The 16,031-nt window shown below is 49.2% G+C and overlaps 1 protein-coding gene across 1 annotated transcript in view; it reads left to right on the forward strand.

Annotated features, from left to right (window-relative positions):
* Nucleotides 1-16,031, forward strand: part of Syt12 (synaptotagmin 12) — a 29,376-nt gene that overhangs the window by 12,036 nt on the left and 1,309 nt on the right. The window contains exons 3-7 of the mRNA XM_059249084.1: nt 1,124-1,317; nt 4,240-4,632; nt 7,259-7,474; nt 9,449-9,569; nt 13,538-13,671. Of these exons, the coding sequence (XP_059105067.1) occupies nt 1,124-1,317; nt 4,240-4,632; nt 7,259-7,474; nt 9,449-9,569; nt 13,538-13,671 (1,058 nt within the window). The remainder of the gene's footprint in view (nt 1-1,123; nt 1,318-4,239; nt 4,633-7,258; nt 7,475-9,448; nt 9,570-13,537; nt 13,672-16,031) is intronic.

Here is a 16,031-nt window from a genome sequence, read left to right on the forward strand (position 1 = left end):
TCAGTTGGTGGCAAGCACCTTTACTCAGTGAGCCATTTTGCTGAACCCCCCCACTTTTTTTCAATAAAACATGTTTAGGCTGGGTGGTGCATACCTTTAATCCCAGCACTCGGGAGGCAGAGCCAGGTGGATCTCTGTGAGTTCAGACCAGCCTGGTCTACAGAGCGAGTTCCAGGAAAAGTTCCAAAGCTACACAGAGAAACCCTGTCTTGAAAAAGCAAAGCAAAGCAATGTGTTTAGTAGATGAGTATCACTAGGTAGGTGGTGCCCTGGGCAGTGGAAGGAGGATTAGGAACTCAAGTCATCTCAGCTACATAGCAAGTTTGAGGCCAGCCTGGGCTACATGAACCCGTCTCCAAAAACCAAAAAACAGGGCCTTAAGAGGTGGTGTCTCTGTCAGTACAATGGTCGCCATGCCAGATTGAGGACCTGAGTTTGTCCCCCAGCGTCCATGTGAAAGTCAGGATGGCATGTGTTTATAATCCCGTCACTGGGGAAGCAGAGACATGGGATCCTTGGGGCTCACTGGCCAGCTAGCAGAACTTGTGTCAAAAACAAGGTGGGCATCTTCTGAAGAACACCACCTGAGGTTGACCTTTGGCCTCCACGTGCATACACCCACCTGTGCATGCACACCCATTCATGCATATACATTCATGCATACTCACATAATAAAAAAAAAGTCAAGCACATAAAACATGAAAATATGTAAGTACCAATAGTAATCAGCTTTGCCTGGTGGTGGTGGCAGCGGCTCGTGCCTTTAGTCCCAGTACTCGGGAGGCAGAGCCAGGTGGATTTTGAGGTTTGAGGTCAGCCTGTGAGATCCAGGACAGGCACCAAAACTACACAGAGAAACCTTGTCTCAAAAAAAAAAAAAGGGCTGGAGAGATGGCTCAAAGGTTAAGAGCACTGGCTCTTCTTCCAGAGGTCCTGAGTTCAATTCCCAGCAACCACATGGTGGCTCACAACCATCTGTCATGAGATCTGGTGCCCTCTTCTGGCCTGCAGTCATATATGCTGTATATATAATAAATAAATCTTTTAAAAAAAAAAAAAGTAGTCAACTTTTTCCCTAGTGATCACTGTACCCCACTAATGACAGGCTGTCCTTGTCTTGCAGTCATCAAGAGCCCCCCAGGCTGGGAGGTGGGTGTCTACGCAGCAGGGGCCCTGGCGCTGCTTGGAATCGCAGCTGTGAGTCTGTGGAAGCTCTGGACATCGGGGAGCTTCCCCAGCCCCTCCCCGTTCCCCAATTACGACTACAGGTACCTGCAGCAAAAATACGGAGAGGCCTACGTGGAGGCTAAGCTGAAGGTGAGGCTCCACCCTGCAGATCTGCAGCATCCCACCATCCATTCTGAGGGTCAGCCTCCAGGCCTCGCCCCTCTGTGAATGGGGAACAGACTGACCTTATACTCTTGCAGATTGTCAACTTCTACCCCTGTGCTTGTTGAATAAATGATGTTGAGTAAGTGATTGATCAGTTTTTAAAACTATCACAGCTGAAGCCAGGTGTGGTGGCGCACGCCTTTAGTCCCAGCACTCAGGAAGCAGAGGCAGGAGGATCTCTGTGAGTTCAAGGTCAACCTGGTCTACAGAGTGAGTTCCAGGCCAGCCTGTTACACAGAGAAACCCTGTCTCAACAAACAAACAAATCTATCACTTGGGCTGGTGAGGTGGTTCACTGAGTAAGGACTCACTACCAAGTCTGACACCTGAGTGAGCCTGGAGACCTTCATGGTGGAAGAAGAGAATTGGCTCCTGAGAGTTGTCCTCTGACCTCCACACTCACAGATGATTGCGCAAGTGTCTGCACACATTCACACTAAATAAATACATACAATTTTTTTTTTTCCGGAGCTGAGGACCGAACCCAGGGCCTTGTGCTTGCTAGGCAAGCGCTCTACCACTGAGCTAAATCCCCAATCCACAATTTAAAAAAAAAAGCTATCATGTGGGCAGAGAGGATCCAAATTTGGTTCCCAGCACCTGTGTAAATTAGCTTACAATCCTCTACAACTCCAGTTCCAGGGGATCTGATGCCTCTGGTCTCTGCACACACCTGCACTCACAGGCACTGACATATAAACCTACATATGCCGGGCAGTGGTGGCGCACGCCTTTAATCCCAGCACTCTGGAGGCAGAGCCAGGCGGATCTCTGTGAGTTCAAGGCCAGCCTGGACTACCAAGTGAGTTCCAGGAAAAGTTCCAAAGCTACACAGAGAAACCCTGTCTCGAAAAACCAAAATAAATAAATAAATAAACCTACATATAATTTTTTAGATTATTTTAATTATTATTATTATTTATTTTTGGTTTTTCGAGATGGGGTTTCTTTGTGTGACAGCCCTGGCTGTCCTGAAACTTGCTTTGTAGACCAGGATCTCCTGGAACTCACAGAGCCACTATGCCTGGCCATATACAATTTTTTAAGTGAAAAAAAAAAATCTTAGCCAGGCAAGGTGGCACACACCTTTAACCCCAGCACTTTGGAGGTAGAGGCAGGTGAATCTCTGAGTTTGAGGCCAGCCTGGTCTACAGATCTAGTTTCAGGACAGCCAAGGCTACACAGAGAAACTCTGTCTTGAAAAAAAGTCAAGATAAGGGTTTTGCCTGCATGTATGTGTGTGCATCACATGCATGCTTGGTGCCCGAAGAGACCAGTAGAGAGCATCAGACCCCCTGGAACTGGACATACAAGTGGTCATGAGCAGCCACATGGTGATGTGTCCTAGGTGGACTGAACCTTTGGCTCTTAGCCACCCAGTGTCTCCAGCTCTAGGATTTATTTTTAAGATTCTCATGTATACTGCTGAGTCTGAGATCATTTAATACTTGGCTGAGGATTTTCCAGGCATCACATACAGTTCCAGAGAGCACAGCAGGACTCCGCTACCAGATCAGATGCTCACTCATTTGGTGGGCTCCTGCTACTCTGTCGGGGGGAGTGTAAATTGGGACAACTTTTCCAAGAAGCATTTTTGGCAACACCTGTTGGAAACTGTCAAAAGGACTGTCCTCCGAGTCAGGATTTTAAGAAAGCTATTTGAAGGTTGCTCGTTGGTGGCACATGCCTTTCACTCCAGAACTCTGAAGTAAAGGCAAGCAGATCTTTGTGAGTTCAAGGCTACCCTGGTTTGCACAGTGAGTTCCAGGCCAGTCAGGAGTACTTAGTGAGACCCGTCTCAAAAAACAAAAGAAAAGAAAGCTGAGGCTGGGTGTGGTGGTACAACCTGTCATTCTTAGCACGCAAGGGACAGAGTCATAAAGACCAGGGATTCAAGGCTGTCCTTGGCTATACAGGTACATGTGTGGAGGTCAGAGGACAGTTTGTAGGAGACAGTTCTCTCCTTCCATCATGTGGACACTGGGAGTCCAACTCAGGCCATCAGGCTTGGTGACAGACACCTGTACCTTCTGAGTCATCTCACTGGCCTTTGTGTTACGTTTTTTATCATCTTTCTCTGAGGCTCCTCAGCCATCTGTGGAGTGACTGTGACTCACGACTCTTAACCCTTCTTTCGGACACTTAGATTGCTATTGTTGTGTGGTTGTTTTGAGACCAGATCGCAGGAACCTGAGGCTGACCTTGAACCCCTAATCCTTCTGTTTTCACCTCCCAAATCTTGGAGTTGTATATGTGCTCCTCCACACACAGCAGCTTTTCCTTTCCATAAATGTCATTGCAGTTGACATTTTTATGTATGGAATTTTGTCACAACGAATAAGTAGTTTAAGAAAATGCTTTCTTCCACTTTTGTTAAGGAGAGAAAACTGAGCTAGATGTGGTTGGTGCATGACCCCAGCACTCAGGGGTTAAAGTAGGAGGGTCAGGAGTTCCAGCCCAGCCTGGGGTATGTAGTGAGTTCCTGTGTTGAGAAAGAGAAAGAGAAACGAAGTGGCCTGAAGTAATAGTTCCTTCCCCTCGGCTGGTTTTGTGAAAGGAGAGCCTAGGGTACCTTAAACAAACATGCAAAGGTTATTTCTTTTTTTTTTTTTTTTTTTGGTTTTTCGAGACAGGGTTTCTCTGTGTAGCTTTGCGCCTTTCCTGGAACTCACTTGGTAGCCCAGGTTGGCCTCGAACTCACAGAGATCCGCCTGGCTCTGCCTCCCAAGTGCTGGGATTAAAGGCGTGCGCCACCACCGCCCGGCGGCAAAGGTTATTTCTGCTATCCCCTAGAGACGGTGCCTGGGACCCATGTGATGCTTCCCTGTCCCTTTTGTTCACCCACAGAGAGTCCCTCAGTGGAATGCCCAGCGGACCAACACTCGAGGACCATCCAGCCGCAAAGGCAGCCTCAGTATTGAGGACACCTTTGAGAGCATCAGTGAGCTGGGACCCCTGGAGCTGATGGGCCGGGAACTGGACCTAGCCCCCTATGGTACTCTCCGCAAGTCACAGTCGGCTGACTCTCTGAACTCCATTTCCTCTGTGAGCAACACCTTTGGGCAGGACTTCACGTTGGGCCAGGTGGAGGTGAGCATGGACTACGATGCGGCCTCCCACACCCTCCACGTGGCAGTGCTGCAAGGCAAGGACCTCCTGGAGCGGGAGGAGGCCACCTTCGAGTCCTGCTTCATGCGCGTCAGTCTGCTGCCAGATGAACAGATTGTTGGCATCTCCCGGGTAAGTGGGGCCTTGTTCCCTGAAGTCCTCCAGGGAAGCTGACATCTGGGCTGGTGGGCAGATCTGCAGTACCAGACAGGATGACAGGGGGCGCTGGAGAGAAGATCAGAATGTGGCTCCAGGGTAGACTGGCCAGGCATAGAACCTGCTTTGTGTCCCTGCTGTGTACCAATCTTCCTAACACTCAAGGACAGTGAGTAACTGTCCACTTCCACATCTGTCAACATGGAGTCTTGGCAAGAGGAAAGATGGCCTGCCCATTTGGCTGATCTGGGAGAGAACTCACTGACAGGCTCATTTGCTGTTTGCTTTGGAGTGGGTGGGGGAGGGTGGCCTTGGTGGCAGCATGGTTCCACGAGTTTGTGAACAAGAAGGGTGGCCCACCCTAGGAACTGAAAAAACCATGAGAAGAAAGTGAGCTTCTGGACCCCAAATGAAAGGGCCACCTTCACAGGAGCTGTGTTCTTTCGTGAGAGGGTGTGGTCGGCCACCAGGGAAATTTCATCCTTCCTCTGATCTCTGTTTTCTTCTGGTGACCCCAGTGGCTCACCCTGCTGGAAGCCAGAGACCAAGGGAACGTGCTGACAGCCCTTGACAGTCAGTAATCAAGAGGAAAGAAGGGGATGGATCCAACAAGGAGGTCATTGGATACCTCCAAGGTGCCACATTTCGACAGCCATACCCACTGCCCAGCAGCAGGCTGGTAGGAGTCCAGATCCCGAGCCCTCTGAGCTGGGCCAGGTCAACCAAGGGTCTCTGTGTTCTTGGAGACCCATGTGTCCAATCACTTTTACCACATTGAACATTAATTGGCTGTCTCTCCGTGATGGATATTCCACTCCCATTCCTCCATAGTACCCCTGTAACTCTAGAAGATTCTAGAACTAACCACCAGCTCTCTATACATGTGGTACCAAGGGTCTAATTTTCTACTGGCAGTACAGTGGCAGTGGGTAGTTAGAAATCAGGTTAAAATCCAAGTTCCACCTTTGCCTGGCAGTGTGACCTTGAGCAAGTCACTTAAGCAGCTGGCTTCAGTTCCCCATCTGTCAAATAAGGATCAGAATTATGAAGAAGGGCTGGGTTTATACTTGCAAAGGGCTTAACTCAGTCCTTGGTAGGTAATCAGGAGCAGTTCTCAGACCATGAAGAGCTGCTGTTGAGCCTGATACACATTATGTTGCTCTTGGCCTGAGCCACGTGAAAGACCTTGGGCGACTCAGGACATGTCCCTTGAGAAGGGACATTGGTGGACAGAAGCTCGGGAGAGTCTGAGACAGAGCACTGTGTGGCAACATGGCTCCAGGTTTGTGCATTGGGCTAGAGTGGCTACAGGAAGAACCTTCCAGAGCCCAGCAGAGACAGAAGGGTGAGATCAGAGTAACTAGAGGCTACTTTGCTCCTAGGAAGAGAGGCTTCATGACATCACAGCCTGGCAGTCTCACTGTGGGGGTGGAGTGCAGCTGCCTCCAGGTCAGACATCCCCCTCAGCTTCAGAGAAGGTGCCAGGGATGAGATCTGCTCTCTAAATACCACTGCGCAGTGACTCAGACGGCCCCCCACGGAAGGGCAAGCGGGGCCTCACGTGCCCCTCCCTGAGGACTGCCCACAGCTTCCTGGGAGGAGGCCAATGGCATCCAAAAGCAGAAGTGAGCTGGAGAATGAAGCATGCCCAGCCCTGCCTAGTCACTCCATCCATCTGTCTATCTGTCCACTCATCCATCCATCCTATGACAATCAGAAAGTCTTCGCCAGGGTTTACAGGGGGCTGTGGTGTTAGTGGCTGTTTATCTCCAGTTGTCTGGCTCCCACTGCACGCCTGTCCCACGGCTGTGCTAAGTTGGGCAGACAGGAGAGACAGACCAGTGGAGCCACAGCATCTTGTGAGGATGAGGGTTTCTGGGATTCAATTATGGAAGCTTCTAATGCCAGGCCTGTGGGTTGACCATAACCAAGGAGAGGACATTAGGGCTTTTAAATCTTCAAGGTGACCTCAACATTTCAGAGACAGAGAAATCAGGAATTCAAGGTTGCCCTTGGCTACATAATAAATTTGAGGCTATCTTGGACTACATGAGATCCTGTCTCAAAACAATCAAAAACCAATCAAACAGCCGGGCGGTGGCGGCACACACCTTTAATCTCAGCACTTGGGAGGCAGAGACAGGCGGATCTCTGTGAGTTCGAGGCCAGCCTGGTCTACAGAGTGAGTTCCAGGACAGCCAGAGTTACATAGTGAGATCCTGTCTCAGAAATGAGAAAGACGGGGAGGTGTAGTATGGAGGGTCATGCTTGTAATCTAGCATGTTGGAGTTAATGGCAGAAAATTCAGTTCCTCCTGAGCTATTTGGGAACCAGTATCAAAACAAACAAAATTAAGGAAACAAATCTTTTTGTTTGTTTCTCTGCATAGCTTTGGAGCCTGTCCTGGAACTCGCTCTGTAGCCCAGGCTGGCCTCGAACTCACAGAGATCCGCCTTTGGCTCTGCCTCCCAAGTGCTGGGATTAAAGGCGTGCGCCACCACCAGGCAAGGAAACAAATGTTTAAGGCTGAGCCACATAAAGGAGGACCAGAATTGTGACTGTGGGTACCAGAAAGCCCCTCCACGGCCCCTTCTCTCTATAGATCCAGAGGAATGCCTATTCCATCTTCTTCGATGAGAAGTTCTCTGTCCCCCTGGATCCCACAGCCCTGGAGGAGAAGAGCCTTCGGTTTTCTGTGTTCGGCATCGATGAGGATGAGCGGAACGTGAGCACCGGTGTGGTGGAGCTGAAACTGTCTGTTCTGGATCTCCAGCTGCAGCCCTTCAGCGGCTGGCTATACTTACAGGACCAGAATAAGGTATCACCCGCTTTGGCCTACCCGTTCACCCGAGGAGAGAATACACACACCCACTTCCCTCGACCTGGACCCTGACAGCATTAGGAGAACAGAGAAGGGGTTCCAAGCCACACTCTCGGGAAACAACCCACTGCCTGTGGTGGCAAAAGCATCCTGTAGACACCACTGCTTACAGCTCTTCTTTGATTTTTTTTTTAATTTTTATTTTTATTTATGTGCACTGGTGTTTTGCCTGCATGAAGGTGTCCGCTAACCTGGAACTGGAGTTACAGGCAGTTGTGAGCTGCCATGTAGGTGCTGGGAATTGATCCTGGGTCCTCTGGAAGAACAGCCAGTGCTCTTAACTGCTGAGCCATCTCTCCAGCCCCCTCTTCTTTGATTTTTTTTTAACATTTATGTATTTATTGTGTTTTCTGTGCGCATGTGTGTATGGGCATGCATACACACACATGTAGAAGTCAGAAGATCCCTTGTCTTCTGGGTTCTCTCCTTCACCGTGTGGGTTATGGGTATTGAACTCAGGTCATTGGGGTTAATGACAAGTGCTTTTACCCACTGAGCCAGCTCTGTAGCCTGCTTCTCGTTTTCTTTTTTTTATTTTTTAGTACTTATTTATTATTTTATGTTTTATTTATTTAACCTTATGAGTATTTGCCTGGTTTGCCTGGATGTGTGTGTGTTTGTGTGTGTGTGTGTGCATGTGTGTGTGTGTGTATGTGTGTATACTATGTACATGTCTCATGCCCGTGGAGGTCAGAAGAGGATGTCCAATCCCCTGGATTGGAGTTACATATGGTTGTGAGTTGCATTGTGGTGATGGAGACTGAAACTGGGCCTCCAGAAAAGCCGCTAGTGCTCTTAACTGCTGAGTCATCTCCAGCCCCTCATCTCTGCTTACTCCACATCTATAGATAGATGGCTCTATTTCTTTTTTTTTTTTTTGGTTTTTCGAGACAGGGTTTCTCTGTGTAGCTTTGCGCCTTTCCTGGAACTCACTTGGTAGCCCAGGCTGGCCTCGAACTCACAGAGATCCGCCTGGCTCTGCCTCCCGAGTGCTGGGATTAAAGGCGTGTGCCACCACCGCCCGGCCTTTTTTTTTTTTTTTTTTAATTTATTTATTATGTATACAGTATTCTGCCTGCATGTGTCCCTGCAGGCCAGAAGAGGGCACCAGATCTCATTACAAGTGGTTGTGAGCCACAGTGTGGTTGCTGGGAATTGAACTCAGGACCTCTGGAAGAGCAGTTGGTACTCTTAACCACTGAGCCATCTCTCCAGCCCCAGAGGCTCTATTTCTTTTTTTTTCTTTTTTTTTCTTTTTTTTTTTTAAGATTTATTTATTTATTTATTATGTATACAGTATTCTGCCTGTATGTGTCCCTGCAGGCCAGAAGAGGGCACCAGACCTCATTACAGATGGTTGTGAGGCACCATGTGGTTGCTGGGAATTGAACTCAGGACCTCTGGAAGAGCAGTTGGTACTCTTAACCACTGAGCCATCTCTCCAGCCCCAGAGGCTCTATTTCTATAAGCTGCTGTTAGGGATGCCTAGGCCTGGCCCTAAGGAGGGCTGTTTCAGACGGCGCCCACCTGAAGCTTACTCTTGTAGCGATGCCAGGCAACACTACTGCTCAGGCAAACGCTGTCAACTTGGATCTCTTCACTCTAGTCAAAGGAGGTTTTCCTCAGCCCCAGTGAGGGAACAAAACTGCATCTGATTGGTGCACTTGACAGGCCACCTCTGGGCCTCCTTCCAAGGCATGTTCTACATCCGGAGCACAAGAGGGGCTGTGCATGCTCCTTGGTGTGGGGTGGTGGGGAGGTTGTCCTTTTCTCAATCTGCCAGCCTCGTGCCTAGGTTTAAGAGTTACCCCGAAAGCAGCAACTTTCCAGTGGAGAAGGAAGCATGCACCTTTCCCTAGACCCTTCGACCCTGGAGGGCAGAAGTCTCCTGAGCCGTACCTGTTTTCACAGGCTGCTGATGCTGTGGGAGAGATCCTGCTGTCCCTCAGTTACCTGCCCACGGCTGAGCGTCTGACTGTGGTTGTGGTGAAAGCCAAGAATCTTATCTGGACCAATGACAAGACCACAGCAGGTGAGGGCCTATGTTCTCAGTTCCTCCATGTGGCTCAGGGGGAGCTGTGGTGGTGTGAGCATAAACTGGGCACAGGGCCAGGGCCCCTGTGGCTTCAGCTAGGCTCAGGAGCCAGGCATGGTGGGGAAAGGTTAATTCAGCTGGAGAAACATGGGCACCCTGGAGGGTGACAAGCAGCCCTGGGTGTGGAGTACAGAGTAAGAGGGCTTTTACTCTGGTGGTTTCTGAGGACAGGAGCCAACACTGGTGCTGGGGCACCAGACAAGCAACGGAGGGCTGGCATCCGCTTGTCAGATGGAGCTCAGAGACCGGACAGACTTTCAATGGGGAGCAGTGCCCCGACCCTTGGGGTGGGTGCCATGTGGGATCTAACACCCTATTGGGACCTAGTGGGACTTGACTGCCTAGGGCCCCAGGCAGCAGGAAGACTTGGTGTCTCCGAGCTGCACACTGTGAGGCTCTGCTGTGCTGGAATGCAGTCACTCGGGTCTGCTGTCTGCGCTCAGGCCACTAATAGAGAAGGAAGCATCTGGTCTGCCACCTTCCGTGGAGTCCTGGGAGGGAAATTTGCAGCAGGCTGCCCTCCCTTGACTGGCCTTGGGTTTCTTGAGAGCTTGGGTTTCTCAACTGGGAAGTGGATTTGAAATAATATCAAGGGTCTGGGGATGTAGCTCGGTTGACAGAGTGCTTGTCTAGCATGCATGAAGCCTTGGGTTCAGTAATCACACTGCATAAAACACAACATGGGCCCCGGCGGCGGCGGCAGTGGCAGTGGCAGTGGCGGTGGCGGTGGCGGTGGTGGCGCACACCTTTAATCCCAGCACTCGGGAGGCAGAGTTGGCAGATCTCTGTGAGTTTGAAGCCAGCCTGGTCTCCAAAGCGAGTTCCAGGACAGCCAAGACTACGCAACACAGTGAAACCCTGTCTCCAAAACAACAGCAAAAACCCCAACATTGTAATACACGACTACAATCTTTGTACTCAGGAGGTGTAGACAGGAGAGTCAGAAACTCAAGGTCATCCTTAAGACAACATCCAGCTACGCACAGTGGTGTTCACTTACAGGCCCAGCTACTCAGGAGCCTGAGGCAGGAAGATCCCTTAAGCCCAGGAGGTCAGAACCAGCCTGGAACACATAGTGAGACCTTGTCTCTTAATATCAGTCAATCAATCGATGCCCAATAGCAAAGCAGGTATGGTGGCCCCTAGCATTCTGTGAGGTGAGGCACTAGGATTACAAATTCAAGACCTTGTCCTTTTTGAGGTTCTTGGGTAGTCAGACAAGTACCTCCTACTGACACCCAACTTCTACTTTCTGCGTAAAGAAACTCCTTCTCTTAGGCTTTTGGTTGTAATGAGGAATGTTTTCTCATAGACCAATTAACTGAGACTTTGATTTTAGCTCTTACCTTACCTACCAATGTGCCCCATCCCCGAGGGTGGGAGAAACGTGACTTTTCTATCTTTGAAGAGTAGCTTACCTCTCTGCTATGCTTGCTAAGGGAGCTCTGTGCTACATGGAAGTGTTTTAAACACCCTGTAACGAGCCCTGTGCACACCTGGGCACGTTTTCTTTGAGGGGAGGGGAAGAAAGAGATAGGAACAAGTTAGCAGAAGCAGAGATCCACAGCCAAGCACCAGCAGAGCTCTGAGCTCCAGGAATCCTGTTGAAGAGGGAGGAGGGGCTATGTGGGAGAGGGGGGTGGGGGTGGGGGTGGGGGTGGGATCAAGATCATGATGGGGAAACCTAGAGAGAGACAGCTGACCTGAGCTAGTGGGAGCTCTGGACTCTGGACTGACAGCTGGGCGGTCTGCATGGGACTGAACTAGGCCCTCTGAATGTGGGTGACAGTTGTGTGGCTTGGTCTGTTTGTGGGGCCTCTGGCAATGGGACTAGGATTTATCTCTGGTGCATGAACTGGCTTTTCGGAGCCCATTCCCTATGGACTTGTTGCAGGGGCGAGGGGCTTGGTTCTGCCTCAACTTGACATGCCAGGCTTTGCTGACTCCCCATGGGAGGCCTGCCCCTCTCTGAGGAGTAGGTGGAGAGTGGGAGGAAGGAAGAGAGGGGAACTGTGGTTGGTATATAAAATGAAAAAAAAAAAATTAAAAAAGAAATTCAAGGCCAATCTTGTGGAGGACCAGTCCCCACACTTATTTACCCCAGGAACTCTTGAGGATTGAAGGATAAGAGACTTAGTTAGAAGTAAGGAGAGAAACAGAGAGAAAACACAGAATAGACTTGGGTGGATCCTTATCCACCAGCCCAGAACTTTATTCCAAAGGTCTATTTATAACAATGCCAAGGGGTGGAGCAAAAGACCTCCCCCTTGCTAGTTACAGTCACCCGGTGCCCAGGCCCGTGGTCCACTCAACCTCTTATGCAGGAAACCTAGTGGGCTCCAACACAACCTGTGTTACACAGCAAGACACTGTCTCAAAAATAAACAGAGCTGCAGAGAGTGCTCCAAGGCTAAGAGCACTTGCTGCTCTTGGAGAGGACTGGAATTTGGTTCCCAGCACCCACATCGGGTGGTTTACAACTGCCTGTGACTCCAGCTCTCTGACATCCTCATCTAGACTCTGCAGGCACTGCACTCATGTGTACACCCATGCAGAGACACCGACTATGTACATAATTTAAATAGATAAATCAAAATAAAAGTAAATCTTTAATAAGCCAGGTGGTGGCGACACAAAACCAGTCTTTTTTTTGTTTTTGTTTTTTGTTTGTTTGTTTGTTTTGGTTTGGTTTTTGTTTTTTTTGTGTGACAGCCCTGGCTGTCCTGGAACTCGCTTTGTACACCAAGTTGGTCTTGAACTCACAGAGATCCGCCTGCCTCTGTCTCCCGAGTGCTGGAATTAAAGGTGTGCACACCATTGCCTGGCTCCTGGAAACCAGTCTTAAAAGACCCAAAAATAGATAGATAGATAGATAGATAGATAGATAGATAGATAGATAAGATGATAGATATAGATAGATAGATAGATAGATAGATAGATAGATAGATAGATAGGCAGATGGATGATAGATAGATAGGCAGATAGATGATAGATAGATAGATAGATAGATAGATAGATAGATAGATAGATGATAGATAGATAATAGATAGATAGATGATAGATAGATAGAAGATAGATAAATAGATGATATATTGATAGATAGATAGATGATAGATAGATAGGCAGATAGATGATAGATAGATAGATAGATAGATAGATAGATAGATAGATAGATAGATAGAGACAGATAAAAATATGATATATCAAGCCAGTCATTGTAGTTTGCAACTTTCGTCTCAGCAACTCAGGAGTCTAAAGTAGGAGGATCCCTTAAGTTCAGGAGTTTAGAACCAGCCTGGAACACATAATGAGACCCAATTTCTTTTTTGGGGGAGGGGGAGAGTGTTTTGTTTTGTTTTTGTTTCTCTGTGTAGCCTTGGCTATCTTAGAACTCACTCTGTAGACCAAGTTGGCCTTGAACTCAAAGATCTGCCTGCCTCTGCCTTCCAATTGCTGAGATTAAAAGCATGTGCCACTACTGTGTGGCTACATTTCTTTCTTTCTTTCTTTCTTTCTTTCTTTCTTTCTTTCTTCCTTTCTTTCTTTTTTGTTTTTGTTTGTTTGTTTGTTTGTTTGTTTGTTTTTTGATTGTCTGTTTTTTTCAGAACAGGATTTCTTTGTGTAGCATTGGTTGTCCTGGAACTAGCTCTGTAGACCAGGTTGGCCTTGAACTCACAGAGATCCACCTGCCTCTGCCTCCCAAATGCTGGGATTAAAGTCCTGTGCCACCACCACCCTGCCCAGCTCCTTTTCTTAATATATATAAATAAATATCAAACAGTGGACTTTGGAGATAATGGCAATAGCCAAGGGTCAGGGACTCGGAGGCAGTGGGTGGAGCCAGAGTCGACAGGGCCACGCCAAGCAAGCGTGTTGCTGACCCTCCCCCACATGCCTCCCTGTAGACCCCTTCGTCAAAGTGTACCTGCTGCAGGACGGGAGGAAGATGAGCAAGAAGAAGACAGCTGTGAAGAGGGATGATCCTAACCCGGTGTTCAACGAAGCCATGATCTTCTCGGTACCAGCCATTGTGCTACAGGTGAGGGGTGCTGGGTCCTCACAGGACTCTGGGCCACTGCATCCCTCCAGGGTTGCCTCATGGGACCTCAAGCCAACTTCCTTCTAGTTAATCGTTGGTTGAGCCCACCACTACGTGCCAGCCTGTGGTGAGGGACCCAGGCTCTGCTTTATGCCTACAAAGGACAGGTAGGGGAGTCCCCAGACTTTGTAAACCCCATTGGAAGCTTCCCCAGCGTTAATAGTCAGGGGAGACTTCCTGCAGGAGGCAACAGCTCAGCTGAGCTCTGAGGAACCACACTGCCTGAAGATGAGCTAGAGGTAACCCCAGGGCCCAGGGGTGAGGGCCTAAACCGTCAGAGGTCCTGCTGTAAGGGCCCCACCAGCATCTTCTCACCCTAGGGCTTCCCGACCACTATGTGCGTCTGGGCAAACTCTCCTGACACAGGGATATCACAGGCTACTGGTTGGGGGTGGTGGAATGAACCACAGAGAATGGAGCTTAAGCCATACCAGTCAGAGTGGGGATCTCACTCCCTCCTCTCACTGTCTCTTTCTATCCTTAGGCACGCCTAACAATTAGAAAGTCCTTTGGTCCTTGTACTGAAGTCTGCCCTGCAGCCAAGACTGTGCGGGGCTCACCTAGTCCCCTCCTAGGGATGCTCTTGGGGATTTCTTTGTTTTTCAGTGCTGATGATGAATCCAAGGCTTTGTGTATGCTACACAACCACTTTACCTCTGAGCTACCCTGCCAGCCCCTTAGATTTAAAAGCTGGATGTTAGCCTCACTCCGGGTGTCCCAAATCTAGGAATCCAGGCAACATTCCAGCATTTCAGCTGGTCCTAGGACCATAACCTTGTCCCTTACTGGACAGTCCACCCATTTGACCTCTGCTGTGGCCTGCTTGTCACAAACAATGCCATTTCCCTCCAGCCTCGAAGCTGCTGCGGGACGAGGTAGGAACAGTCAGGCCAGCATCTCAAACATGTTCCTACTTAATCCTACCCCTCAGCTGTGATCTCACATGATGATGCCGTAACAGTGAGACCCCTGTGAGTGTTCTGTTGATGGGCCAGCAGCGAGTCACACGGTGTTTTTAGATTTTTCTCCCCACCTACATGTTTAATTCATTTTCTTCCCAGAACAGCCCAATGGAGTAAGAAAATGCTGTCACATTTTAAAGACAAAGAAGCAGGTAGCACAGGCCCAAGTCCAAAAGCCCAGATGCTAGAGCACTTGTTCGGCACACACAGGATCCGGGGTTTCCAACACACACACAAACACACACACACACACACACACACACACACACACACACACACACACCGCACCTCATGAACCAGGCACAGTGGTGCACTCACTCAGGAGGTGGGAACAGGGGGATCAGAAGTTCAAGGTCATCTTCCGCTCTGTAGGGATTTTGAGGCGAGCCTAAACTATAGATAAATATAAATAATAAGGTGGCAATGGCAGCACACGCCCTTAGTGACAGCATTCGGGAGGCCAAGGCAGGCTGATCTCTATGTGTTTGAGACCAGGCAGGTCTGCATAGTGAACTACAACCGCAGGCTAGCAAGGGCTACATAGTGAGACTGTCTGAAAACAACAAAGCAAGGGAGCTAGACCGGGTAGTACTTTCCTTTAATCCCAGTACTTGGGGGGCAGAAGCAGGCCTGGTTCCAGGAGGGCCAAGGCCACTTACACAGAGAAACTCTGTCTCAGAAACACACAAATAAATGAAAACAGCAGCAACAAAAAGAAAACAAAGCAAGGGGCTGGAAAGACGGCTCAGCAGTTAAGTGCACTTGCTGCTCTTCCAGAGGACCTGGGTTCAGTTCCCAGTACCCACATGGTGGCTAACAACCATCTGTAACTCCATTTTCAGGGGATCCAGCGCCCTCCTTTGGCCTCTCTGGGCACTGCACACATGTGATGCACATACTCACCTGCAGGCAAATACTCATACATATAATAAAAACCTTTTTTTTTGTTTGTTTGTTTTTTGTTTTTTGTTTTTCGAGACAGAGTTTCTCTGTGTAGCTTTGTGCCTCTCCTGGAACTCTCTTGGTAGCCCAGGCTGGCCTCGAACTCACAGAGATCCACCTGGCTCTGCCTCCCGAGTGCTGGGATTAAAGGCGTGCGCCACCACCGCCCGGCCGAGAGATGGGTTTTAAATCCTGCGGCGTGCGCCACCACCGCCCAGCCGAGAGATGGGTTTTAAATCCTGCGGCAACTGTCACTTTTAGCACTTAGCAAAGCCACATCATAGCTGGCTATCCATCTGTAAGTAACTAGGACAAGCCTCCACTCCAAAGTCATGTGGGAAGATCCTGAGAACTGTACACACCTCACAGGGCCTGGTATTCACAAGTTGGGACCTT

This window comes from Peromyscus eremicus, chromosome 1 (genome assembly GCF_949786415.1).
Source record: "Peromyscus eremicus chromosome 1, PerEre_H2_v1, whole genome shotgun sequence".
NCBI lineage: Eukaryota > Metazoa > Chordata > Mammalia > Rodentia > Cricetidae > Peromyscus > Peromyscus eremicus.